Source organism: Podarcis gaigeae, assembly GCF_964106915.1.
Source record: "Podarcis gaigeae genome assembly, chromosome: 1".
NCBI lineage: Eukaryota > Metazoa > Chordata > Lepidosauria > Squamata > Lacertidae > Podarcis > Podarcis gaigeae.
Window position 1 is genome coordinate 108,980,084 of NC_139678.1, and position 26,767 is coordinate 109,006,850.

Genomic DNA, 26,767 nt, shown 5'->3' on the forward strand with positions numbered 1-26,767 from the left:
TTGCAGCTCAGAGTTTAACTTTTATTATATCTTGGAGGGGGGAAAAGAGTACGTTTAAAAACCTGAAACACACAATGGACTTCACAAAAACGTTTTTTTAAAAAAGTTTATATTTGCACTGCTCTTTTCTGGAAGGCACTGTCTCCTAGGGTTGGTGAGTTTGCGGAGAAGACAGGACTGTTTGGTTGTAGAGTGAGGCATTTCCAAGGAAGCAGTATGGCATTTCTTGCCCATGGCTACAATCCTGGGGATGCAGGACAGTCATAACGAAGCCAACTATCATCACCAGCACCCCAATGGTAAGGATCAGGGCAGAGAGAAGGTTGTCGGAATGGGTCCATCGCTCCTCAGAGAACCTCAGGTAGCAGGCGGCAGGCAGGATGAAGACCAGTGGAGTAGCACTGAGCACCCCCTGCAAGCAGGAAGTAAAACACCAAATATGCATTTGTGGTGTGTTGCAGAGGCACGCTCCTGAAATTAATTCTATGCAGAGAGTTTAGAAGGAATGGGGTGGAAATCACAACGAGGAACCAGTGAACTTAAGGAACTTGTTCAATGATTTCAGTGGGCAAAACTTACTCTGGGCAAGACTTAGCGGTTTTTCAGTTACTCAAACAAAACAAAAACAGGCATCTGCAAGACTCCTCAGAATGGAGGAAGCGACTTAATAATTTTGCTTGAACAGGGGCTTTAGAATGCCCCTTCATTTTTCCCCAGGGGGAAAAAACTTATTTCTGTAGCTTCAGACAAAAAGTTCATCATCTTGCCACAAAGAAGAACAGCACCAAATTTCTTCCTTAAGCATATCCCATTAACACAATAACAATTTGAGGAAACAGTCTACTTCATTAAGCCAAAACAAAAATTTAGTAGTTGTAAAATCCCCATGCACTTACATTTAGCTCTAAAACTATTCCCAGGCAATCATACACTAATGATACACTTGTCGCTAAAGCAATGACGATGACTGTCAGAGCAACGTGGCAAATGGTTGTAAGGTTTCCACCGAAGAACACGTTTGCGAGGACCTGAAACAGAAGCACAGTTCTAAGTACTGTTATGATGTGGCATATTTTAATTTTCTCATCCTAGGGTTATGCACGAGCCAAAGGGATGGATTACAACTGAACATGAGACTTCAATGAAAGGCGCTTGCCCCTAAGGCACCCAGGTTCACATAATTATTTATTTTTTAAAGCGTTTCCAGAGTAACACATAGCTGCTTTTAAATTGGCCAAGTATCAATTTTTTTGTACAGCTGGAAAAATAGATCAATATTTAGATTATGGACTGTTTTTTGTTTCATTTTCATTTTTTTAAAAAAAATAAAAACAAACCTAGGCAGAGGGTTAAGGATCCAGTATACATCAGGACCAAACTGAGGTCATGTACTTCCAAAAAGAAAACAAACATTATGTCTGTCAATTAATCTACGTTCTGAACCGCTTCAAGATCTATGGGTACAGGGTGGTATACAGTACAAATTTACTAAACCAATAATCAAATAAATCTTACATTTCCATGAGCGTATGCTTATTCCATCATTCTATAAAAAGGATGCAAACATTTCAGAGAATGTTTGTTGGATTTAGTTCCATCCTATCATATCCTACAATAAGTGATTTTGTACATAATAGGAATCCTTGGTTACATATGCTATACCTTCTCCATTGAGCCAGACAGCACTTGTTGCTTCCCGTTTTCAGTCACTAGTATATGTGATGCTGTTAACTTAATAATATGGCTACCATCTTTTTTGAGCAACCACCCTCTGCACACAATGCCAAGAAGCAATGGAAATTCCAGGGCATTACATTTTGGGAAAACTCAGATGGCAGCCAACCCTGCAGTCACCCAGAATGAATGAATGCATCACCGAAAGAAGTGGCCCCAGTGGCGTAGCGTGGAGGGTGCAGGGGGGGCCGGCCGCACCGGGCGCAACATCTGGGGGTTAGGGTTGGGGGCGCAAATCCACGGGTTAGGGGGCGCAAATCCACGGGTTAGGGGGTGCAAATTACTTGCCTTGCCCCGGGTGCTGACAACCCACGCTACGCCACTGAGTGGCCCCCAGCAGTTACCCAAGAAGATTGGGTGGTGTCACTGAGTCTGCTTGCATTGCAGCCATTGCTTAAACTGAGGAATATTCAGTCTGATTAGGTTTCTGTCCAATATGCCCTATTGTCTATTTCAGCCAAGGATGTCAATAAGTGGACTGAAATGAATTCTGCAAGAGGATTCATCGCATCTGATTTCTTATTATAGCAACACAACATAATTGTAATTTCCGTAGCAGCAGTGTAGAAAACATTAATTTGATGGAACTGTCATCTAAAACTTCATTCTTGGGCACTTATCACAGTTCACTGCATTGGGGGCTTCAGAAATTAACAGTGACTCTCTGCAATCTAAGACACAGGTGCGATTAACACTCACCTCTCTGGTAACAAAGCATTCTATTGGAAACGTTAAGATGACAGTGATTCCATAGCAAAACCTCCCAAATGTGGCAAGGTCATCATCTCGGCAATAGTTCTCAAATATGTCTCCTGAAGAAGTGGCAGACAATGAAATTAACTTTGTAATGTGAAGGAGAAAACAGAAATTGTGAATACAGACCCAAGCATTCATGAGAACTTTTAAATTTGTTCTCAGTTAAATTCTGATAGATCCAAAGAACAAACCTAGACAGCCACAGATACTGGCTGGATTCCAAAGAGCATCTCTAGGCACACTCTTTCTTTCTTTCTTTCTTTCTTTCTTTCTTTCTTTCTTTCTTTCTTTCTTTCTTTCCTTCCTCCCTCCCTCTTTCTTTCTTTCTTTCTTTCTTTCTTTCCTTATCAAATCACAATGTGTTTGGGAAATCCCCTCTGGTTCAATAGTGGTTTGCCACGAGACACAGTAAACTTCTATTTTTGAAACATATGCCTTCGGTGTATGACCCTAACAGCACAGACCATTTCTGCTGTGATCACTCTACAGAATTTGTTCTTAGCTGTGCATGTGAAGGGCTTTGTGTATTTTCTGCTATTGTGGTTTAGTGTGTGTGTGTGTGTGTGTGTGTGTGTGTGTGTGTGTGTGTGAATCATTTCCAAAAACTAAATCATGCAGCCGAGCTTGTGCTCAGCATCCTTTGCACACCAAGGTTGCTTTTACTGTAGGAGTATTCCTGGCATCTGAATTGGGGTCAGGGTGCAAGGTGCTTTCAAGATGAATAAAAACGCATGGTCGAAGCAGACAGATTTCCTCTGTAGCTGTTATTCTTGTGACAAGAACAATCACTTAAGGAAGAGCAGGGCAAGGAATCTGGGCACACACACTTCCCATGCCGCAGGATCAAAGCTGGAAGGCTTCAAATATCCAACAACCTCTGAAGCATTTGCTATGTATAGGAGTGCTTATGGGAACGTTGGAATGTTACCTTAGGGGTTTTCGCACTCTGTGCACAGAACTATAATAGATTGTATGTGGCGGCTATAGCAAAGGGCCTGGGGTGTGGCACAAGTGAAGAACTGTAGCCATTGTCCGCATGTCCTGCTTGAAGGCTTCCCAAGAGGCACCTGCCTGGCTATACTGGAAAACAGGATGCTGGGCTCATGGGCGTTTGGTCTGATCTAGCAGGGCTCTATGCCCAAATCCACCTCTCCCCCATCTCATGTGTAAGTCTTCCAAGAGGCAGATTCCCCCATACAAGGTTCTCTGCAGACATGGAAGTAAATAGATTGAGAAGAACTGGTTCTGTGTGATCTTCTACTCCAGGAGCAGGCATCATCCTGTAACCTTCCAGGTGTGTCCAACTCCCATCAGCCCTAGCCAGGATAGCCAATGGTCAGGGATGACTGGAGTTGTAGTCCAGCAACATCATGGGAGGCCCACAGGTTCCTCATTTCTGTTCTACTCTTCATCTGGTACAAGCTGGATTGGCTTGGCTGGTAGAATACGGGCCTCTCAGGGTTGTGGGTTCAAGCCTTATGTTGGGCAAAAGATTCCTGCATTGGCATGGCGCCAAAGAACATTGTTTTACAGAATTCCTCATGCTCCTGCAGCCTGGCAATATCATGTTTCTGTTTGTTCAAGAGATTTCTCAAGGAGAAGAGTATCCTTGGGCTTCCACCTGGTTTGCCTTTCTGTGGAATGGAATTGGCCTTTCTGTGAGTGGAATACACCTTCCATATGTGAACGGACAACTTCAGCACCAGTTCATAATCATTAGCATTATACTTGCTCTTTAGAGCAATATACACTACTTCCAATTCAGGATTATCTTTGGAGACTCTTCAGTATATAAGTCTGAGGTGTGGATATATAAGAAGCCATAAGGCTGGAGTGGGGAACCTCATGCCCAGGGGTCAAATATGGCCACATCCAGTCTTCAGTCGCATCCCTCAACAGTCCTACTTCAGGTCCTCCTTGAGTGCATTTGCCTGGCTAGAATGTGCCCTTGAACTCTTGGCTGCTGGGATGGAGAGAGAGAAGTGTGCGAGTCTGTGCCAAAACTGGGCTACTGTACAGAGGTAAAGCTTACATGGGTTTCTCCACCCAATTTTGCCTCTGGTCCCACCCATCCACGTGGCCCCTGGAACCTGCTCATGTGGGGATAGGTCCCCTAGATACTTTTTTGGTCCCCTAGATACTTTTTTGGGGGTTTTGTTTTTGAAGTAGGTTTTGCAGATGCTGAATTGTGTACCAGTAGTAAATCCTACACAGAATACCCGCAGTTTTGGGTGAGGGAATCTAGGAGAAAAGCTTAATGTGGGTGAGAACTGTCAGAAAGCCAAGGTAAAGAATAACTATAACCCGGAACGGAATAACTTACCTTCTGTGTATTCTCTAAAGGTCACATACCCGCACGTAGCGAACAACAAGCTGACAAACACAGCAAATGAGACGGACACATGCGTGACACGTGCCCAGTTGCTGAGTGTGGGTTCTTTCAGGGAGCCGTAAATTAAGAAACTATTGTGGTGGCAAATGAATGCTGGAAGAAGCACAACAGTATTTTTATTTTTAAAGCAATCATGTGCAATATACAGTATATATTACTGAGTCAACTAGATTTGGGACAAATGTACTGAAAAGCAGAGGAAAGGCAGGCTATTGAAAACAATGGGCTTGAGCCAAAGTAAAGCACAATGGAAGAATTGTGTACATGTTTCTTGCTCCTCCATTGAAATTGGTGAGAATTAAGGGCAAACCAGATATATGTGCAATGCTTGGCTGCTACTGAACACTTCTTTAGCCTGCCTTGCAGAATTTTCCCATGTCCTGACGTCACAACATTCTGTGTGTCACAGCTTCTACACCACAGGATTGGCTGCTGTCGGCGGAAGGTAGGGAAAACACGTTGTGTTGTGACATCAGGACATGGGTAAGTTCCATGAGATGTCACTGGAAGTGGGAACCAAATAGCTAGCAGCAGCCATGTGTTTACTATAATGCCTACTTTTGACCCTTAAAGTGCTTGACTTTGGTTGGGTCCAATGATGGTGTTGGTTCCCCCTGCTCCACTTGTTCTACAGCAGAATAAAGTAGAGGTGCTGCTGTGGCAACCTCTGGGAGCAAGAACGCCTTCCTGAACACTCTCTAAGGAATTCCCTAACTCCCAAAATCTGTACAGACGGAAATGTCTGTAGGATGTGGCATTTTTCTTCCCTCAACGCTCCCACTACAGAAATGTTGCACAGTAGGGCTGGGTGATCTATTGATATATCATCCAAAACCGGTTTGAAATCCGTATTGTGGTATCAGTTTCATAATTTTTGACCTGGCAACAAATTGTGAATCATGATGTATGTGTGTGTGCACAGGCTATACCAAAATCACCATGTGGGAAAAACCATGAAGCCAGCCAATGCTTCTACATAGCTCCATCCTTATTTCAGGCATTGTGATTTATCAGTATATTGCAATGTTTAACTGGTGATGTATCATGAAGTTGAAAACGAGATTATTGCCCAGCCCTATTGCACAGTTAGAAGAAACAAATTTAACAAGCGCTTCATTAGGGAATCTTGTTAGAAGAGTAGCACAAAGGGAAAGAAGAAAATGGGAAGAACCTTCAAAGTTGGTCTGATCAGTAGAAAAAAGGGTGTAATCATTCAGATCCGTTCTCCCCTAACACAAAGACAAAGGACAAATCTGGTTGAAGGTTATCTTTGTACGTTACAAAACCAGACCCAGATTATTCCAGCAAAGATGGTGATCAGGTGGGTAGCTCCAAGGGATAGCAAAAGGGCAGTACTCCAGATGTTGTTGGAATATGGTTCCCATCATCCCTGGCCATCAGCTGTGTTGGCTGAGGATGATGGGAAATGGAGTCCAACAACATCTAGAAGGCCACAGGTTAACTGCCCCTGCTTGACAGTTCCCACAAATCCATCAAAGTTCGTAAGAAAACTAAAAACAAATCTGGAAGAGTAAGAATCTCACTAATGCAAAGGGAACCTGAGGGTGCTACATGCGCTGCAGATATTAAAGAAATGCCGCCAAACATGGCACATACCAAATGACATCACCCCGATGGCTTGGGCTGCATTGGGCTTCGCAAAAACCCACGGATTTTCTGTTTGGGTTCTGGAAAAGAAAGCAGCATTTGAGAGGTTGCCACTTCCACCAGGAATAACTCTTTAAAAAAGAAAAAAAGAAAAAGCTGAAAGTCAGGAGTAGGGAACCTGTGGCTGAGCAACTTTTGGACTGACTCTAACTCCCATCAGCCCCAGCCAGCTTGGTCAGGGGTCACGGGGGCTTTCCCCCCAGCAACATGCTAACCACCCTTGCTCTAAACTGCCAGGGCAGTCACAGAACCACAGAACTGTAGAATGGGAAGGGACCCTGAGGGTCAACTAGTCCAACACCCTGCAACACAGGAATCTCATGTCAATTGAAGAGATTTTTTTACGAAATGGAAAGTAAAAAGGCTCCCCCCTTGCACCACCTTGCAGCCATCCAGCTGTTTTCTTGTTAATCTGAACTATAGCTAGCAACAGCAAAACTTTCACATCTCAGTCTACCTGCAGCTTTCTGGACTTGTCTCTGCTCAGGTTAACCTGCCTCGGGTCATCTTAAGGAGGGCAACGGGGGCACAATAGCCTAGGGTCTCATACCTTCAGTGCTGCAAATCAACGCTGACAAACTATGTTCTAACTAAGAGAGAAAATGACAGAGGCAAAGGGTGCAGTGAGATAGGAGAGGCTCAATTGGATTTGTAGTCTTTGGCTCTCTCAAGCTGAAATCCTAAACACACTTATTTGAACCGACCAAAGGCTTCCTTCTGAGTAAATCTGCGTACGATTGCTGCCTGGGAAAAGCCCTTCCATGCATCATTATATACTTTTCTATATTTATTTATTTATTTATTTATTTCATTTGTGGTGTAGTGGTTAAGAGCGGTAGTCTTGTAATCTGGTGAACAGGGTTTGTGTCTCCGCTCCTCCACATGCAGCTGCTGGGTGACCTTGGGCTAGTCACACTTCTCTGAAGTCTCTCAGCGCCACTCACCTCACAGAGTGTTTGTTGTGGGGGAGGAAGGGAAAGGAGAATGTTAGCTGCTTTGAGACTCCTTCGGGTAGTGATAAAGCGGGATATCAAATCCAAACTCCTCCTCCTCCTCTTCCTCCAAGGAGACCAGGGTTCTCCTCCTCCCATTTTTATTGTCACAACAACCCTGTGAGGTAGGTTAAGCTAAGAGTGATTGACCAGCCCAAGGTCACTCAGCGAGCTTCATGGCTGAGTGGGGATTTGAACCCTGGTCTCCCAGGTCCTAGTCCAACACTCTAGGCACTACACCATGCCAGCTCTATACCCTTACATGATGTTACAGACCGAAGCCCGTGCACGGGAGAAGCAATTCAAGTTCCAAAGCAAACAGCATCACAGTTAAAGCTCTTTGCTTGGGACTGTGAACTGCAATACAGCAAACAATTATTTGCACAGCATGCCATTTGTGCATTTCTGAACTTAAACCACTCTGAATTTGGAAGCAGTTCAGATGAAACTCGAGAAGAGGGAGCTGGCACTGACTTTTCAAAATTTGACTGGGCCAAAAGATCCCTCCCCTCAAGTAATCCTGCTCCTTGCCAGCAGGGGGCAGGGGGTTAGAGAATGCCACCTTTCCATTATTCCCTTACTTCCCAAAATATACAGCGTCTTCAAATATAATTCTGCAAGTACAGTCGTACCTCGGTTCCCAAACGCCTTGGGAGTCGAATGTTCTGGGTCCCGAACGATCGAAAACCAGAAGTTGAGTGTTCTGGTTTTTGAACGTCCGACAGGGCTTCTGTGGTTTCCGATTGGCTGCAGGAGCTTCCTGTAGCCAATCAGAAGCTGTGCTTTGGAAATCGAATGTTTCGGAAGTCGAATGGACTTCCGGAACGGATTCTCTTCGACATCCGAGGTACGACTGTATACATTGCCTTCAAACAGGAGTGCAACAAAATGAGATAAAAACATTGCCAGAGAGCAGAACGCCCACCTTCAATAGTCAGGGGCTTCAGTCCTCATCCTCTTGACAGGGGAGGCTGCTGCCACCTGCCGTCTCAGCCGCTGCACTTTCAGTGAACTGCAAAGCAGCAGCAGGACACAGCTGCCAGGCCAGAGGACAGCGCCCAGCTGTCAGGCTTCATCTCTGCCGCAGACAAATTAGCTTTTCCAAGCACCATTTACCTTGGAAGATGCAACTTCAGGTTTTTTACTCTTGCCAGTTCTATGAAACTCCCCCTACTCCAGAAAGAGTTTCTTTTGACATCCAATACTCTTCTCAGGTATCAATCAGAACCTGCAGAGCTCCTTAGCCACCACCTTTTCTTTTATAAATAACCCACCATTTATTAATTAGCAGTTATGCTGCAGATTATTCCAGCTTTGGAGATAAATGCTAGTGCCATTTATGGCCCTCTTTACTTCCTCAAAGCAACACAATGCCAAGGTATTGATACGTGTTTCTTTGCTTATTTACAAAATGTGTGTGTGTGTGTGTGTGTGTGTGTGTGTGTGTGTGTAATTTGCAATATTCCCACCCATATACATTTCCAGGCCAGACAGGATGCATTCTTTGTTCCCGACAATGTTGCTAAGGCAATCCTTATACATGTGTACATTTCCATTGTCTTTCAAGAGGAAATAGAAGCAAAGTGCTGAAATATCGCCAGAATTAAGCATCCGTATAACTGTTTTTCTGAAGCAGGAATTAAGGCTGACCACCTTATTAACTATCACACAAAGACACTCTCCCAGGCAGCTGTTATGTCCATGAGAAAAATAACTCAAAAGTTACTAGGACCTAATAAAAATATTACAAAGGGTCAGCTTTTCAAAGGTGTTTGGAATCCTTTCTCTCCTTCCATGTTTTACGCTGAAGCATCCAGTTGTAAGAAGAGTTCTGGAAATTTTGAAAGTTCAACCCCTCCTTTTTAATATGCCCTAATAAAGGTCTTAACTCTTCTGTGACTAATTGATGTGAAAGAAAAGCACCTTAAGTATGTGAAAAATGCCATTCTTTCAAGTAACCACAGGGACCCAAACATAAGACATTTGCCCCTCACCCCCTTTGCTGGTCATGGCTGGTGTGAGAAAAGAAATTCTTCTGTCAGGAAACTACAGAACACTGAAAAAAAGTTTAAATATAATGGAAACAAAAGGAGGCATTTCCTCCTACCCCACCGCATTTCATAAATAACACATGCAATTTTAACTTTTCCATTACGTGATGCAATGGCAATTTTGAAATTTTAAATTTTGGAAAGACCATCGGTCAGTGGAAAATCATCTGCTTTGCCTGCAAAAAGCTCCAGGTTAAATCCCTGGTATCTTCAGTGAAATATACTCAGAGTCGCAAAGTGATTTCATGCTCTTTATTCAGCTCATAGTGGTGAGAAGGAATGAATGCAAGTCCCCTCAAAGTATCTGCTTTATATACATTATTTACACAATGGGCTGCACATGATTGGCTAATTCCGGAATTCTACTGTAAGCCAATCAGGTTGTGGATTCACTTCTCTCTGGAGCATGATTGGTTGGTTCCTGCCAACCAATCATACTGCTGCATTGTTCTAGGACCAATCAGATTGCTGCATTCTGAATCCTATTGTTCTAGGACCAATAAGACTGCTGCCTTTTGGATCCTATTGTTCTAGGACCAATCAGACTGCTGCAGTTTGGATCCTATTCAACTCAGTACATAACACCCAGGTAGGCTTGAGAGAGACCCATAGAGACACAGAATCATAGAGAGACGCTGCCAGGCAAGGTAGACAATACTGAGCTGATTTACTATTAGACAGCTTCCTAAGTGGAAAAAGTTCATCATGGCTGCTCCCATAGCCATATTCCCAACTAGAGCCCAAAAATGCAAGCAACAGTTGGAAACTGCTAATGCCCAGTTTATTAGGCTCAATATGACTGCAGTCCTAGTTTCCTGGGAATAAGCTCCAGTGAACTCAGCAGGTTTGTAAGGTTCAACTTGCAAACTATACTGAGCTTTGACCTTCAGCCCTCTGAAACACAACTTTCAGCTTTTAGTTAGGAATAAGAACAATCTTACCGGGTTACTATTTAAACGGCTAGTGTAAAGTAGGCACTCTATTAAAGAAAAGGTGAGTAATACCCAGCCTCTGCATGGCTATTTCCCTCATCCCTTAGTCGCTAATCAGTCACAAACAAACTTGGAAGCCTCCTTATTTCCTTATAACAACAATAATAATTGTGTTATTTGCCCCAGCCACTCTGGGCAGCTTCCAGCATATATAAAAGCATAATAACACATTAAACAATAAAAACTTCCCTAAACAGGGCTGCCTTCAGATGTCTTCTAAAAGTCAGATAGTTGTTTATTTCCTTGACATCTGGTGGGAGGGTGTTCCATAGGGTGGGTGACGCTACTGAGAAGGCCCTCTGCCTGGTTTCCTGTACCCTCACTTCTCACAGTGAGGGAACCACCAGAAGGCCCTTGGAGCTAGATAAAAGTGCCAAAGCAAGGTCAGTTTGTCAATTATCCTGGTGTGCGAGCTCTGAAAAAGAAAAATGTACTTGAGATGCAGTTCCCTATGTCTACACTACTGGTTTCAGTTCAGGCATCATGGGAAACTGATTAAGGAGCCAAGAAGTCACCCTCTTACGTCTGTAGCACAAGTGGAGGTGGGGGCACTCAAGCTCATTTCTTTGTCATAGTGTCAGCACCACCTGAACTCACTGCTCATTTGCCACAAACAAACCATCGCTTGATGGAGCATCTGCATTACATCTGAATAGATTCTTTGTCTCATTGTCAAGCGATATTTTCTGGAGAGCACCAATGAAATATCCTATGACTAGGCAGCATTATTTTCCCTGTCATCTTCTCTTTCTGTATTGTTTCAGTGGGTTTGGATTTTCCCCCAGCCATTTTTATTGTGAACACCAATCAAGATGGCAGCTGTGTGGGCTGAAAAAATCAGAAAAGGCCCTTTCCATCACTACCGTGATTCACCAAATCACCAAGCGTAATTCAAAGTGATGTTGCCGTGCTGCAACTTTCCTGCAATTTGGGTTTACTGCCACAAGAGGCCTTCTTTTGTATCTTAAAACAAAACATGCAAACTCAGCTCTCCCTCAAGCTGAATCCAGCTCTCTTACAAAGCACCAACTGCCTCTAACCGTGACCTTTATTTCTCCCAGAGAGATTATGAACGAGAAATGACAAGATTACTTACACCTGTGCACTAAATGTGATTGCCCTTATAATCCCAAACACCAGGATGAGGACAGTTAAAATCAGAGAAACCAATGATACCTGTGAATAACAATAAAAGCATTAGCCGATTATGCCCATTAGTGGTCAAACATTTTAGAATTTCCGAAAGCATAATCTCATTTGTCAAAGAAGAGAGAACGGACATTTCCATGGGTGACAGCCAGTATAATTAAAAGACCTGCCATTCAAAATGTATATACAAAAGAGGGGGAAAGGCAGAACAGAAAGTATTTGGATTCCAGTCTTCCATCCATATTAGGACCAGCTTAGCTTCAATAAGGTGGCTGCATGATATGCCTTTAAGCCATGTTTATCTACCTATGGCTATCACATTTATCACACAGAGGATACCTTCCATGCTGCAATGTCATACCATGTGACACATTTTGATAACCCTCAAAACACATAATGCAGGCATAGGCAAACTCAGCCCTCCAGATGTTTTGGGACTACAACTCCCATCATCCCTAGCTATCAGGACCAGTCGTCAGGGATGATGGGAGTTGTAGTCCCAAAACATCTGGAGGACCGAGTTTGCCTATGCCTGACATAGTCAAAACAGAAAAAATTCCTTCCAGTAGCACCTTAAAGACCAACTAAGTTAGTTCTTGGTATGAGCTTTCGTGTGCATGCACACTTCTTCAGATACACACTGAAGAATGTATCTGAAGAAGTGTGCATGCACACGAAAGCTCATACCAAGAACTAACTTAGTTGGTCTTTAAGGTGCTACTGGAAGGAAATTTTTTTGTTTTGACTATGGCAGACCAACACGGCTACCTATCTGTAACTATGCCTGACACAATGTGTCTGTTCAATCTTTTTCTCCTCCCATGTGTTAAAACTCTTACCCCAGTTATCAACCAAGGTCAACCTTCCCAACTTGGTTCCTCAGATGCTTTTGACTACAATTCCCATCGTCCCTGGCAACTGACCATGCTGGTCAGGTCTGACGTAGCCCAAAACACCTCAGAGAGCACAGGTTGAAGAAGTTTGATCTGACGCTAATGGATAAGTTAATTTCTATACAGTAATGATTTACCTTCCCCAATTTTGATATATTTCGAAAGAGGGAAAGAGGCAGGGTGAAGATGATGGTGACACAGAGAATGATGACATGGCGACCAATGAGCAAATTGTCTTGATCAACTGCTTAAAAAAAAGAGAGAAATGTTAAGATGCATATTTCTGTAAGAAATGGATGTTAGGTTGCTCATTAAATGTGAAATGTACATGATTTTTTAATGTGTTGAATGTCTAAAAATCTGTTCATGAAATGAGGACAGGTAGGAGGGGAACAAAAAATGTGCGAATTTTGGAATATTTATATAGCACCAACAGTATTTAGGACAAAGCACCTCAAAATACTTGCCAACAACATTTATGCTAAGGAGTTATATTACAAAAACTCAGTCTGCAATCCCGTGTCATTGGAATATACCTCATTGAACTCAGTGAGGATTACTTTTAAGAAAACATTATAGGATTACACCAATACATAATGTACAGAATGCTTCAGCATTTCCCCAATTATTAATATTAATATAAAAAGGAGGTATTATAAAGCACAAAGTTTACAAGCACAAGTCTTTTTTCAAAAAACTTAAGCCAATAAACTTATAGCAATTATTTATACCCAGTATAATGAATGGTGTACTCCATATTAAATAATGCAAATAAATGTATGCATGTTTGCTTCATAGAAATGATCTCTACTGCCATGCTTTTATTGCTAACTGAATGTTAAAATTTAGATTTTGTGCAAATAACAGTGTGGTTGCAGGCGCCATATGTGATGGATGACAAGCAACAGACTGCAGTCATATATGATTGGAGAAAGTGATTGCAGACTATGAAGAACACCATAAATGCTAGGCATATCTACCCAGAAGGAAGTCCTATTTAATTCAATGCTCCCAAAGTATGTGTAGGACTGCAGCCTTAGTTATGCAGGTGGAAGAATCCGAATGGTGGACGGGCACTGGCGGCGGGAGGCCTCATTAGGGAAAGTGCGCCTTGGTTTAAGAAAGGTTTTGGTTTAAGAATGGACTTCTGGAATGGATTAAGTTCATAAACCGAGGTACCACTGTACCAAAATCTGAACCGCCAAGATATACCAAGAAAATAAAAAAGTATGCATAACTTATGGTGAGTGTCACAGCCCTTTACAATATTCAATTCGTGGGCAAATATTTTGATCAACTTTCCTAGCAAGTTAAGTAAAAACATTTATTAATCAGGAAGAACAAAAACTGATCGACTCACCGCCAGGAATTCTTTGGAAGACTTTAGTCAAAGTGTCTCCTGTTATAATGTTGTAACTAATCATGGCTTTAAAAGAAGAAGCTACTTCGTTAATAACACTTTGAAAAGATAAAACGAAACCTAAGCATACACTATGTGGAACAAAACTGTGTCATTGAAAAACTATGCCTTCTCCGAACATGAAATGTATTTTATGTTCAATACTTTTAGGCGAATTTAACCACCAAACTTGATGGGGCTCATTTCAAAACAGGAAGCCTGCCTGCCTTCTTCCTTAAAACCAACCTCTTCCTTACTCCTCCTCCTCCTTCTCACTGATGCCCTTGCACAGCTCAGCAAAGGAGGATGGAAGCAACACTAGAATGTGTTGGCTCTGGCTGCCATTGGCTCTGGTCCCATCTACTGTCACCTGCTCTATCAGACCCAAAGGGTCTGCCCCCACTGTGTCTGTATGAGGGGCTTCTAGGGCCACACAAGGAGCCCTCACCTCTTGACTCCAAGTCTGGTGACCCCGCAACCCCTCTCATGCGAATTATCAGTGCATGGGGGTGCTGTTAAGAGCCCTTCTTTCACCATCCAGGGTTCCAGCCAAACAAAGGGGAAGATTAAAGGATAAGCCTGGACCAATTTCTGTATTTCATTTACATCCCACTTTTTCCTCCAAGGAATTCAAGGTGGTGTACATGGTTTTCTCCTTTCTCATTTAATCCCTACAACAACCCTGTGAGGTAGGTTAGGCTAAGAGACAGTGACGACCTAAAGTCACTCAGTGAGAGCTTCATGGCCAAGTGGGGATTTGAACCCTGGTTTCCCAGGTCCTAGTCCAACACCCTAACCACTACACCACAGGGGCTTCCAGTCTTCTTCTTTTATAGGCTGCAAAAAGGCATTGTTCTTTAATGCATCTGCAAGGTGACCTTACCAATGAAAGGGTATAAGAACTGGAGAGCTGAGAGAATTAGGTACCCTACAAAACCAAATGCTTTATTGACCAGAGCCTGGTAGCTGTTGGTTCCAGAAAGGTTCCCTCCTTTAATCAACAGGATAATAGAATAATCTGTTGAGGAGAACAAGAAGCATTCTATTAAAAACTATCTCTTTGGGATCAATTTCTAATGCATTATTCTCTTGATTTTTTTATTTTTATTTTTAAATCAGACTGAAAGAAGTCACCATGGAGAATACCTGGGAACACAGAATAACAGGGGAAAGGAGATCTTACACAAAACCTGCGGGAAACCAAAGAAAAATGTCTTGGTAACACAACTACATCTCCAGTGTCCATTAGGGGAGGCATTGCTAGAGATCTCTTCTGCAATTATTTCCAGAGAGCTGACCTATTTATTTTGTAGGTCAGGCAAGGAGAGCTGCCTTTGATCCCTGTTACTGCCAGGCCAGTGGATCGTTCTTTCAATCCACATGTGCCCTCGCAGGCTGCATTGGGTGGTGTCAATTAGCATTCCATATCCATCTTCAGAGTCACAGGCTCCTTCCAGTGCTGCTAACTAGCAGCCCAGTTCGTGCCCATGTAAGCAGCAGGATATAGGAGCAAAGGGGCTGCCCTGAGGTCTGCTAGCATGGCTAGGGTACAAGCTTTAGTACAAATTATTTTTAAAACGATTCTCTCCCACCCCATTTCATCCTCACAACAACTCTGTGAGGTTGGTGAGGCTGAGAGACATTTACGGTAATGGCCCCTGATTGCTCAGTGAGTAGGGATTTGAACATGGGTCTCCCTGACTCTAATTTGCCACTGCACCTAGACAGAGTCACATATAGTTTTAAACTTTGTTCACAAGGATTAATAAGGGAATATAATAAGTCAGCAAAGCACATGGAACTGATGTATAATAGATTGGCATTTTCTGTAATAATGGGTAGAATAGAGATCCCCCCCCCCAAAAAAATGCAATATTAATTGCATACTATGAATTACATTGTGTCCTTAACTGATTCTCTACAACAGAGATTCCGTGGTTTAACTGCTCACTACAAACCAGAACTGCAAACCACAGATTGCAATCCTAGTTCACAGGGGAAACTATGCTTTAGAGCGGGGTTTCCCAAACTTGGGTCTCCAGCTGCTTTTGAACTACAGTTCCCATCATCCCTGACAACTGGTCCTGCTAGCTATGGATGTTGGGAGTTGTAGCCCAAAAACAGCTAGAGGCCCCCAGTTTGGAAAACCCTGGTTTAGTGTCCTCTGCACTAGGCTATGTGAAAGGTGGATGGGAATGCTTGCAATCATCTCTTGTTCCTGTTCCAGAAAGCCATTGTTCCATTCACTAGGAAGATCCTCTCCGAGCCCTGTGTTCTTTCGTGGTATCCTAATATCGCATAGGAAAGGACATCCAGTGCAGCAGTGCTCTACTTTTTAAAATCACCCCAGAAGATTAAGCGCTTTTCCTGTACACTTGAGTAAAGGTAAAATGCAAAGGACCCCTGGATGGTTAAGTCCAGTCAAAGGTGACTATGGGGTTGCGGCGCTTATCTCGCTTTCAGGCTAATGTAGCCGGCGTTTGTCCACAGACAGCTTTCCAGGTCATGTGGCCAGCATGACTAAACTGCTTCTGGCACAATGGAACACTGTGACAGAAACCAAAGCGCACGGAAATGCCGTTTACCTTCCTGCCACAGCAGTACCTATTTATCTACTTGCTCTGGTGTGCTTTCGAACTGCTAGGTTGGCAGGAGCTGGGACAGAGCAAAGGGAGCTCACTCCGTTGTGGGTTTGAACTGCCGACCTTCTGATCGGCAAGCCCAAAAGGCTCAGTGGTTTAGACCACCAGCGCCACCCGTGTCCCAGTGTGACACTTCAGAAACACTGCATGGAGAGACAGTGGGGCTCTATAGGCAAGCCCTGCCCTACTGTTGTGTCCCCTGACTGCCCCACCCATATGCTGCCAACACATTGGGGAAGATATGAAGAATAGAAAGCTACCTAATGCATACAATCTGTTCCTGTGAGCTGAAAGCTGGATTCTGCAGAAATTGAGCCCATAGGGGAAGCCCACATGCACCCAAAATTTCCCCTTCAGACCTTTCCCCAATGTGTGGACAGTGAGGGGGGCAGAGCATGTTGGGGACACCACAGAGGGGCTCTCTCTCCAAGCAGAGTCGCTTGCGTGGAGAGAAGAATGCCTAATTTAGGACTTCTCGTATCAATGAAAACATTTTGCACATTCTGCCCATCTTAATTCCCGGACCTCTCTCTCTACTGAATGACAACGGCCACTTTGTAGGCAATACCTGTGATATAGGCAACGGCCAACAACAACAGTATTCCCAATGGAAAGCCAGCTTGCTTCAGAGAATAGGGCAGGCCTGTGAAAACAATGCAAACAAACAAATTAGATTGGAGGTTCTCTCCCCCCTCCCCAAGTACTTGCCACTTGCTGATGCTCCCAGCTCCGCTCCCATCTTCCCAGGGGCTACTTAACATCTGAGGAAACCCAAGCCACAGGAAGCTAATGCCATCGGCTCCTGAATCTGGAGGGAAGTGGCTGTGAGTTCCTATCTGTACGTCCACCTATTTGTAAGGTCCCAGGAAGCTGCAGTATGGCTTACTGTGTCATGTAAAGCAAGCCATTGACAAAGTCAAATTTTAAATATATAAACAGCCCATTGGGATCCCTGATCTTGATCGACATTAATCTGCACTACTGTAATAAAATTACAACTCCCAAAAATATGATTGATAGTAAGTCCAACAAAATAATAAACTGGAGTGAATTTTATAGTAATTAACTGGAATGAATAATAAACTGATGCATTTACCTATCATACCAGATCCTATGATAGAGTTGATGACATTAAAAGCAGCTGATGAGAGGTTGCTAGTTCCTCCTTTGTTTCTTGGTTTACAAACCAAGGTTGTTGTTTCATCCATTTCCTCCTATTACAACAAAGTAGCATTGATGTCAGTCTAAAATATATTCACTTAAAAAAAAAAAACAACCACAATTTTTTTTAAAAATCATTTAACAAAACTAAAAATACAAGGATTTGGTTTTGGAAGGGCTTCCCTTCCTAAAACAAACACATACCAAGTGACATGGAAAATTTTGGCAGTCATAGAATTGGAAGGGACCTTGAGGAGCATCTCATCCAACCATCTGCAATGCAGCAATATGCATTGCAGGTGGCGCTGTGGTCTAAACCACTGGGCCTCTTGGGCTTGCTGATCGGAAGGTCGGCAGTTCGAATCCCCACTGCCAACCTAGCAGTTTGAAAGCACGCCAGAGCAAGTAGATAAATAGGTACTGCTGTGGTAGGAAGGTAAATGGCATTTCCTTGTGCTCTGGCACTCGTCACGGTCCTCCATGCACCAGTAGCGGTTTAGTTATGCTGGCCACATGACCCGGAACACTTTCTGTGGATAAACGCCAGCTCCCTCAGCCTGAAAGTGAGATGAGCGCTGCAACCCCATAGTCGCCTTTACTGGACTTAACCGTACAGGGGTCCTTTACCTTGCAGCTGTCCCATACAGGGATCGAACCAAGCTCCAACCAACTGAGCTATCCAGGCTGGCATTTTGTATGCATCAGAATAAGGACTAGATTTTGAAAGTATATTGGTTTTGAAGTGTTTTTGAAAATTTCCTGCCCTTTACCCTAAGATCCTAGGGCAGGTACTTTTAAACCTTTAATTGCTTTAACGATTCAATCCTAAACACACTTACTAGCCCCATCAGATGGTAGTTCGACTAATTTCTTCTGAGTAAACTCGCACAGGATTGTGCTGCAAGTCCAATGTGCTTCGCAGGGTGGTATATCTGAACAGCAAAGGGTGTTATTTTAAATCTAAGGAGAGCTGGCACCCACCACCTGATCGTCATTTATCAGAAACATTTTGTTACCACAATACCCCTTCTCCCCATGCAGGCCATAACTGTGTAACATTATATAAATATACATTGTGTTTTATCTTAGTTACGGGGTGGAGGATGGCCACTGTCACACACTAACAGTTTCTATGAGCCACAGGTGAGACTTGAGTGCAGGGTGGGGGCCAAAGTACCCCAGACATGTCCCCCACCAGAGGTACTACCCCTCCCCTAACACCCCAGGAAAGAGCTTTGACTAGGTGGCTAAACCAGGTGAAGGTAGCCAATGGGTCTCAAACCCTGGAGGAGTTACAGACTCTTTTGGCATGCAAAGACAGGCTCCGGTGGACTGAGCGGACAAGTCATAGCTAGCTCAGATGGTTAGAGTGCGGCGTTGATCATGCCAAAGTCACGGGTTCGATTCCCATGCTATTCTTGCATGGCAGAGGGTTGGATAAACTCTTCCAACTCTGAAATAAGCGAGGTTGTGTTTTTTAAAGAGAAAGGAGGAGTTTGCTTTCCTAGCCTAGGGACCAGTTGAAAGGCGAGGAGAAATTAAGAAAACGTCCTAGGCTCCCAAGAAGACGCGCGGCTTACCGGGTGGGCAGGGCTGGTGGCGGGCGACGCGGGGCGCTGGGCGAGCTCTTCCATGGCGGCTGGCTCGCCCTGCCCGGCTTCCCAAGGCGGCCCCTTTCCGAATCCCGCCTGCAGCTCTCATGAACGGAGCGAGGCGGCGGGACAGGGGCTGCTGGGGACGCCGAGGGAGAAGAGCGCGCCGGCTCCCGGGTTCCGGATCGGGACGCGGCAGCACGTGCGCGCCTGGGAATGGCCAGGCCTCCCGCGGGCGGAGGGAGCAGCGTGATCTCCACTCCCAGGAGCGCCAGTTGGAAGGGAGCCCGAAAAGTGGGGGGCGGGGGAATGGGGAGTGTCGGAAGGCCAGCGGAGATCCAGGAGGGCAGCTCGGCAGTCCGCCCATTTTATATCAGAATTGTTGAGTTGGAAAGGGACTCCCAGGGTCAACATGGGCGTAGCTGGGATTGGGGGTGGGTGGGCGCAGGGGCGGCAGCTGCCCCTCTAAATCAAGCAAATAAATAAAAATATTAAAACTAACCAATTGCACCGCAGGTAACTCTGTCCTGTCCCCCCCAAAAAAACTAAGCTTGCCCCCCCCCCAATAAATGCTGGATATGCCCACGGAGAGTAGAGTTCATTGAGCCATCATGGCTAGAGGCCATTCGTAGCCTAATTCTCCAAATTAAGAGCCTTGGGTCCCTTTACCTTTTTATCTTGGTGGCTATGGCCGCATCTGAGGAAGTGCTTCCCATATTTTAGCTATGCAGTTCACGAAGAAGAAAGTCTCGTGTCTTCCTTGCAACAAAGCACGACCAGAACGGAATGGTTCGAACAAAACTGAGGTCAAAACTGAGAAGTAAAGACAAATTGGCCACCTTTCCAGTCTTTCGCTGGTAGGAGATGCTATCATTGGGAATGCTTGATAGATAGGTAGCTGCCAAGCCTGATGATGAAACATTGGATCCTGGACCTGCATAAACTGAACAAAACTGAAGAAGCCCTAACTTGTTCCCACAGCAACTCCCCTCCCCATAGGGTAATTGTTGGTGATTCTTTTTCTTTCCTTCTTCTGTTATTTTTTTTTTTTAGTGATTGTTTCATATCTCTCTTTTTTGGTTACAAATATGTATATGTACCTATCTTATTATGGGAGATTAAATAAATAAGATTTCAAAACAAAACAAAACTGGATTGAAAAGTCAGGTGTGAAAAAAGGAATACACACAAAGTACTGGTTAGTTTTTGAATGCTCCTAGAGTACCTATATAGGCATGAAGAACCGGTAGCAGCAACCAGAGATTTACTTCACGGTGAATGTTGACTGGCCTTGTTTTTCATATGAATAGTCAATATCACCAGTGAGCTGCTCTGATATTTTGTCGGGCATATGATATCCAGCCCAGCCTCTGGTTTCTGAGAGTTATCAACAGATTTGTGAAATTAAAGTTCACAACACCATCCTGTTTACTAGCTGAAATAGAAAATGCAGGGAAATTCTGAGGTTGAAGCTGCCTCTTTTATACATGAGGCATGTGATCATTTTATACTTCCCAAAGTACCATTTGGTTTTGGCGTAGCAGTTTTCATCAAATACCAGGTAACCCTCAGGAACCTTTTAACAAGTGACCGGATTTCCCACCCAATAGTTACCTGTCGTTTTTAGTGAGTCACCAAATGCAGGAAAAATCATGGAAAGAACCTCCATGAGCTTAGCAAACAAATGTGTTTTGTTATCCTTACAAAAGGTCTGTTTCCTTTGTTCAATGCCTTCTTAACTAAGAGGCGTGTGCAAACAAGGTAAAGCAGAGTTTAGAGGCAATTCCTTAAAAACAATTTAATTGTTTCTGGTTCACTGAGTCTGTCCATATATTTCATCATCTCTTCTCTTTTAACTCTCATTGTGTTCGTTTGTTCTTGTTTTGACCTCTCTGATCACCTACAATGCTATTTTGGGGACTTTGAAATAAGTATAAAATATATTCATGCTACTGTCTCTAAACACGGGTGGCGCTGTGGATTAAACCACAGAGCCTAGGACTTGCCGATCGGAAGGTCGGCGGTTCGAATCCCCATGATGGGGTGAGCTCCCGTTGCTCGGTCCCTGCTCCTGCCAACCTAGAAGTTCGAAAGCGCGTCAAAGTGCAAGTAGATAAATAGGTACCGCTCTGGCAGGAAGGTAAACGGCGTTTCCCTGCGCTGCTCTGGATCACCAGAAGCGGCTTAGTCATGCTGGCCACATGATCTGGAAGCTGTACATCGGCTCCCTCGGCCAATAAAGTGAGATGAGCGCCGCAACCCCAGAGTCAGCCATGACTGGACCTAATGGTCAGGTGTCCCTTTACCTTTACTGTCTCTAAAATATACATTGTTACTGCCTGTAATTGTTTGATTGGGCCGCAGATTCGTAGACCTCACGAGGGAGGGGGTTGTTGGCATTAAGAATGGTAAAGCCACATTGACCCAACCCCCATCACTTTTCCAGCTTGTATTTGTGGAAGCTCCCTGCACTTTTCAAACCCTTGTTTCCAATAGTTGTAAAAAAACATGGATGAGCTGAGGAGGTGGCCTATTTCAAAAGGTCAATTTATTACTAAATGTGTACAAAAATCTCCTCTGCTGGGGAGAGGGCACAGGCCAGACAGCCATTTTTCTAGCCCACCTTGGTTGGTGCCCTCTACTTGATAAAGGAGATTATGGGGACTCCCTAAATGGTCAGCTGCATTGAATCCTGAAGCCTAGGAAAAAAGCCTCTTGACCAGATAGGGAATATCCCAATTGCCTTGCTAAATATGGGCTGTCCATATATCCCAGGAACCTAATAATCAGACACCCCCGATCAGTTCCATTCAAAGCTACACGCTCAGAAGCATTCTGTACTGTGTGTGACCAGTCAGCTGACGGGCTCAGAACCTTAAGGAAAACCTTCCACTTGGCAGCAGCTTATGCCTCTTCCCCCTCCCTCCCTCACTGCAACTGCATAGATTTCCCACTGTTATTATACATGGCTGGCTTATGATAGACCGCAGAGGTCAAAATGGGATCACTTCACATGAAACTGGTGGCTTTGAAGCAGTGCAAAATAACAATATTTTTTTAAAACCCCAAAGGCTTTTGTGAACCATCCCCCCCCCCCCAAGGTGTGATGGATCTTGTTGCTGCAACTGAAGAACAGCATTCCGTCTTGTCACAAAAATTTTAATTTCAAATTTGAGATCTGTGCGGTTCGCAATGGTCCACAGTACTGCAATTATTTTATGCATTGTGTGTGGGGAGGGGGCACCGAGTCAAGCATGGGTGGGCTGTTCACATGAAGCTCATACCAAAGAACAAAATGAAATTACTGACTGACTGACTGACTGACTGACTGACTGACTGACTGAAAATGAAATCTAGCAGTTCTCCTTCAGATTAAAAGAAGACTAACCCTTTAAAGTTATTTTGATCTCTTTGTATGCTGATCTCTTTTTAGTAGAAAGCTGAAGAAAAAGAAGAAACTAAATAGTTGAAAAGTGTAGTAGCAATAATAATAATAATACCAACAACGAATGCCTTCTGGTAATTTGATAAAGCTGGTTTATGACATCATTCTGGTGGGTCCTGTCAGAATATAACTTTTTGTATACTTTTTACTTTGGATGGTTCCATTTTCCCAGTATAATTCTTACCATGGATCTTTGCATCCAGTGCTATTTTTCTAGGAAAATCCCTTGTTCTCTTATAATGGCAATGACGCCCACCTGAGAGGGACTGGAACTGAGTTCCAGAGAGTTCCATCTGAAAAAAGCCCTGTCTGCACCCAATAAAAAATGACTTATGACTTATGAGGGTGAATGGGATAGTTTTGGGGAATACTTAAAAAAAATACAATACTAAACCCAATCTGCAAGTGGAGTAATTGTATAAACAACAGTTAAACACAATGAAGAATTACAACAGGAGTGAGCAAACTTTTTCAGCAGGGGGCCGGTCCACTGTCCCTCAGACCTTGTGGTGGGGTGGACTATATTTTTTTTTGGGGGGGGGGGATGAACGAATTCCTATGCCCTACAAATAACCCAGAGATGCATTTTAAATAAAAGGACACATTCTACTCATGTAAAAACACGCTGATTCCTGGACCGTCTGTGGGCTGGATTGAGAAGGCAATTGGGCTGCATCCGGCCCCCGGGCCTTAGGTTGCCTACCCCTGAATTACAATGAGAATACTAGGGAGGGGTTATATACTGATATGCAGCATAAGGTAGGTTTGTTAAGAATGCCATGGAAGGTAAAGGTTGGGAAGTATCCACATAATCTTTGTATGATGGTAATTTGTGTGTAAATAGAAAAAATGGGAAATGCACATGAGAAGACTTACAAATTTAATCCACAATGTTCTGAAAAGCCTGACAACATCAGGGGTTTCAGGTACATTCTCTGGGATTTCATGTCCACCCAAACAGTGGCACCTTCTTAGGTTTTGGTTCCCAGTACGGGACAGAGAACATTTGCCAGGACTTGGTAGGATGAATAGACCATTGAGTCCCTATCCCAGACTGCCTTCTATGTGCTCTCAGTGGGTGTAGTCATGCAAACCGTAACTAGGCGAATTTGACAAGATGGACCCTTGTCAAAACACAAATTAATTTAAAACCCCACTTTGTGACTCAGTTCTCTCTTGAATTCTCCCACATGTTGACTATGATCACAGAATGCTTCCTTATATAAGCTCGGGTTTTGTCTGTCTAGGCCAGTATTGTCTACTCTGACTGGCCAGTGGCTGTCCAAGGTCTCAGGTAGAGGCCTGTCTAATCAAACACTACCTGAGATCCTCATAGCTGGAGATTTGGGGGGTTGGACCTGGTATCTTTTGCCTGTAAGGTGTGTGAGAAAGAACACAACCTTTTTTAAACATTAGGTATTTAAAATAAAATTTGAAAATCTGAAAAACGGCTTCCAAAGCTGCAAGGGCCTCTGGGTCACAAACCCAGCATAGGAAAATTCCACTTCTTCAGGTAGAAAACTGTGGCAACCTTTGCATCAGACAGTCACCCTCTGTGAAATGCCACAGGCTCCAAAAGATCCCTCTGTTTTGTTTCTAAGCTACCACTTGCTGCATTAGTCATTTCTGCCAGCTGCCCACAATATCGATATTTTTATTTCTTGTTATGTATTCTCCCCCCACCCCACGTTGTCTCCATTTCTAAGGCTGGAAGAGAAACACAGTCCTGCAACCCACACAGCCATCCTAAATATTGTGCTTTTCTGATTATATCCTTTCTATTTTATAACGTTTTGCCTGCATGTATAATGCTTTTATCTGTTGTTATTTTGAGCTTCCAGATTTGGGGGGTGGGGTGGAAGGGGAAGGTGGTTTGTTGTGGCTGAAGCACGAAAAGCTTCAGAAATTCAGAGATGTAATTCACGTAACAAATCCAATTTGTACAGGACACAGCTTATTTAAATGAGCAGAATCCTCATTTAAGGGGAAGAGAGAACGTCTTGATCCACTTGTACTCGGGAGCAGCTAGACTGTGTGTCCTAAAGACAAAATTATCTGGCCAAGTTGTCCTGGAGTGTTGTCACAGACGAAAGAACACCCAAGTCACATTGTGGTTTGTGCCTCCCAGTCTCCTGGAAACCATTTCCCGACCTGTCTCTTGCATCGCAGTCCGCAAGCAATCCACTTCTATTCGTTTTGAGTAATAACTCCAGAGTTAAGCTGCACAACAGGGGTGGGAATCCCAGACACTCCAAATGATTCAGTGGCAACTGAAAGGCTCACCCAACCGCTGTTGGGGGTGGGAGTTTGCTTTCCTTTGCACAGAGCCACTGACAACCTCATCCCAAGCAACTTCAGTTATGTTTGGATATCTCTGAGTCAAGTTTAGACCTATTAAGGAAGCAGGGATTTCCAAAGTGCCATGTGATGATGACATGCGCTATGTGAAAATGCTAATTATACTGTGCCCGTTCATTCATTTTTTAATTTTTTTTAAAAAAAGCAGGTCAGAGAGGAAAGGAGGTCTTTTTGTCTTTCCCCCCTCTTTGCAGAGTCACATGGCTCCTTTTCTCATGACTTACTTGCATGCCGATGCAGCTTGTGTCTTCTCTTCTCCCTTACATCCCTTTCATCCCACTCGCATCAAGTCAGACTTTCAGATCTTCAGAGCGGTGTTATACAAACAACTCTATTATTCATTGGCACCCCCCTCTTCTCAGTTTCCCTCCTCCAGAGGGCTTGTTCTAATTTGTGGCTTGTTCTAGGATAGCCTTTCAGATGTCAAACCCTAAACTTAAATGCCCTGGGCGCAGGCTGAGGTAAAAATTATTTCCAATTATATACCCCTACAATTATGTGCCCATTAACTCAGTTTTATTCTATGTAGAACCACTGAAATTAATGGAGCTAAGCAATGTTCATTAATGTTAATGGGTCCACTCTAGGTAAAACTTAGCTGAATAACATCTTATGTTCAGGGCCATGGGTCAGCACCCCTGGGCATCTGCACGGTCCCATATCCATGCAGGGACACCACTGCTAACCCCTGGAGCCTCTTAGCCCTGCTCCTCCTCCTTGCTCTCAATTAATGGACTGGCCGGTTGCTGAGGAGTGGTGTGAGGCACCAGCTGGGGAACCTCCAAGGGAAGAAAGCTCACAACCAGGAGATTGGTGGTGGGACAACGACAAGTGGTCAGAGGGAGAAGATGGAGCAGACTGGGAGGAGGAGGTGTCAGAGGTAACCGGGTTTAGTGAGCAGGGAGAGTCTATGGCAGACAGAAGTCCAGAAGCAGGAGGGAGGCCAAGAGGCAGAGATTAGTCAGGCTGGCGAATAAGCCAGGGTGTCTCCCTCTCCTGTTGCAACAAGCTCCTCTCCTCATCCAGTCTCCCAGAAACCGGAGAGGTATGAAATGGGAGGAGCAGAGGCAGGCCTGTCGGTATAGTCTCAGATTGCTTAGGAAGGACTTGGGAGAGGAGTAGTCTTAGGTAGCTGTGGGAAGATAATTTTTTGGTCCCATGCTGCAAGTACCTAATGAATTACTTCAGGCACAGGAGTGACGCATGCGGTGGTGCCAAGCAGTGGAGGAGTGACACTGGTAATGCTATTGCTTACCTCAACAGGGCTGGGAGAGGGCAGGGTGGGGGCTGCAAGGTCATGACAGCACAGGTGGAGCAACAGGGCCACTTCTGTGCTCCCACCAGGGCTTCTGCCTGGCTCCAGACATGCTGCTGCCTGACCCACTCCAGCGCCATCCAGGTATGGAGCAGTCACACTGGAGGGCAGCTCCACAGTCCAACCCACCACACACAAACACCACTACTGACAGAGCAGCTTGCAACAATTGCAACCTGATGGAGCAAAAAAACCTGCTAGCACGTTTTCAAAGCTAAGCAGGGTCCA

At 44.2% G+C, this 26,767-nt stretch overlaps 1 protein-coding gene and 1 long non-coding RNA gene across 8 annotated transcripts; both read right to left on the reverse strand.

The window, feature by feature from the left end:
• On the reverse strand, positions 1-25,469 carry SLC38A11 (solute carrier family 38 member 11). 7 transcript variants are annotated; one of them, XM_083711603.1, is made up of 12 exons: positions 25,449-25,469; positions 17,765-17,882; positions 17,237-17,311; positions 14,910-15,044; positions 13,988-14,053; positions 12,765-12,874; positions 11,682-11,761; positions 6,500-6,570; positions 4,814-4,975; positions 2,434-2,546; positions 897-1,028; positions 1-412 (listed from the first exon to the last, which is right to left on the reverse strand). In XM_083711603.1, the coding sequence occupies exons 1-12, from the start codon at positions 25,452-25,454 to the stop codon at positions 146-148; spliced, it is 1,335 nt and encodes a 444-aa protein (XP_083567729.1). In that variant the 5' UTR covers positions 25,455-25,469; the 3' UTR covers positions 1-145. The 7 variants fall into 7 exon arrangements, with proteins under 7 accessions (XP_083567729.1, XP_083567732.1, XP_083567728.1 ...); XM_083711606.1 differs by lacking the exon at positions 25,449-25,469 and adding an exon at positions 23,743-23,888; XM_083711602.1 differs by lacking the exon at positions 25,449-25,469 and adding an exon at positions 23,051-23,088.
• Positions 6,629-11,673, reverse strand: LOC310833830. Its single transcript, XR_014558952.1, has 2 exons — positions 10,177-11,673; positions 6,629-9,801 (listed from the first exon to the last, which is right to left on the reverse strand). It is a non-coding gene; the product is annotated as an uncharacterized lncRNA (long non-coding RNA).
• Positions 25,470-26,767: the final 1,298 nt, after the last annotated feature.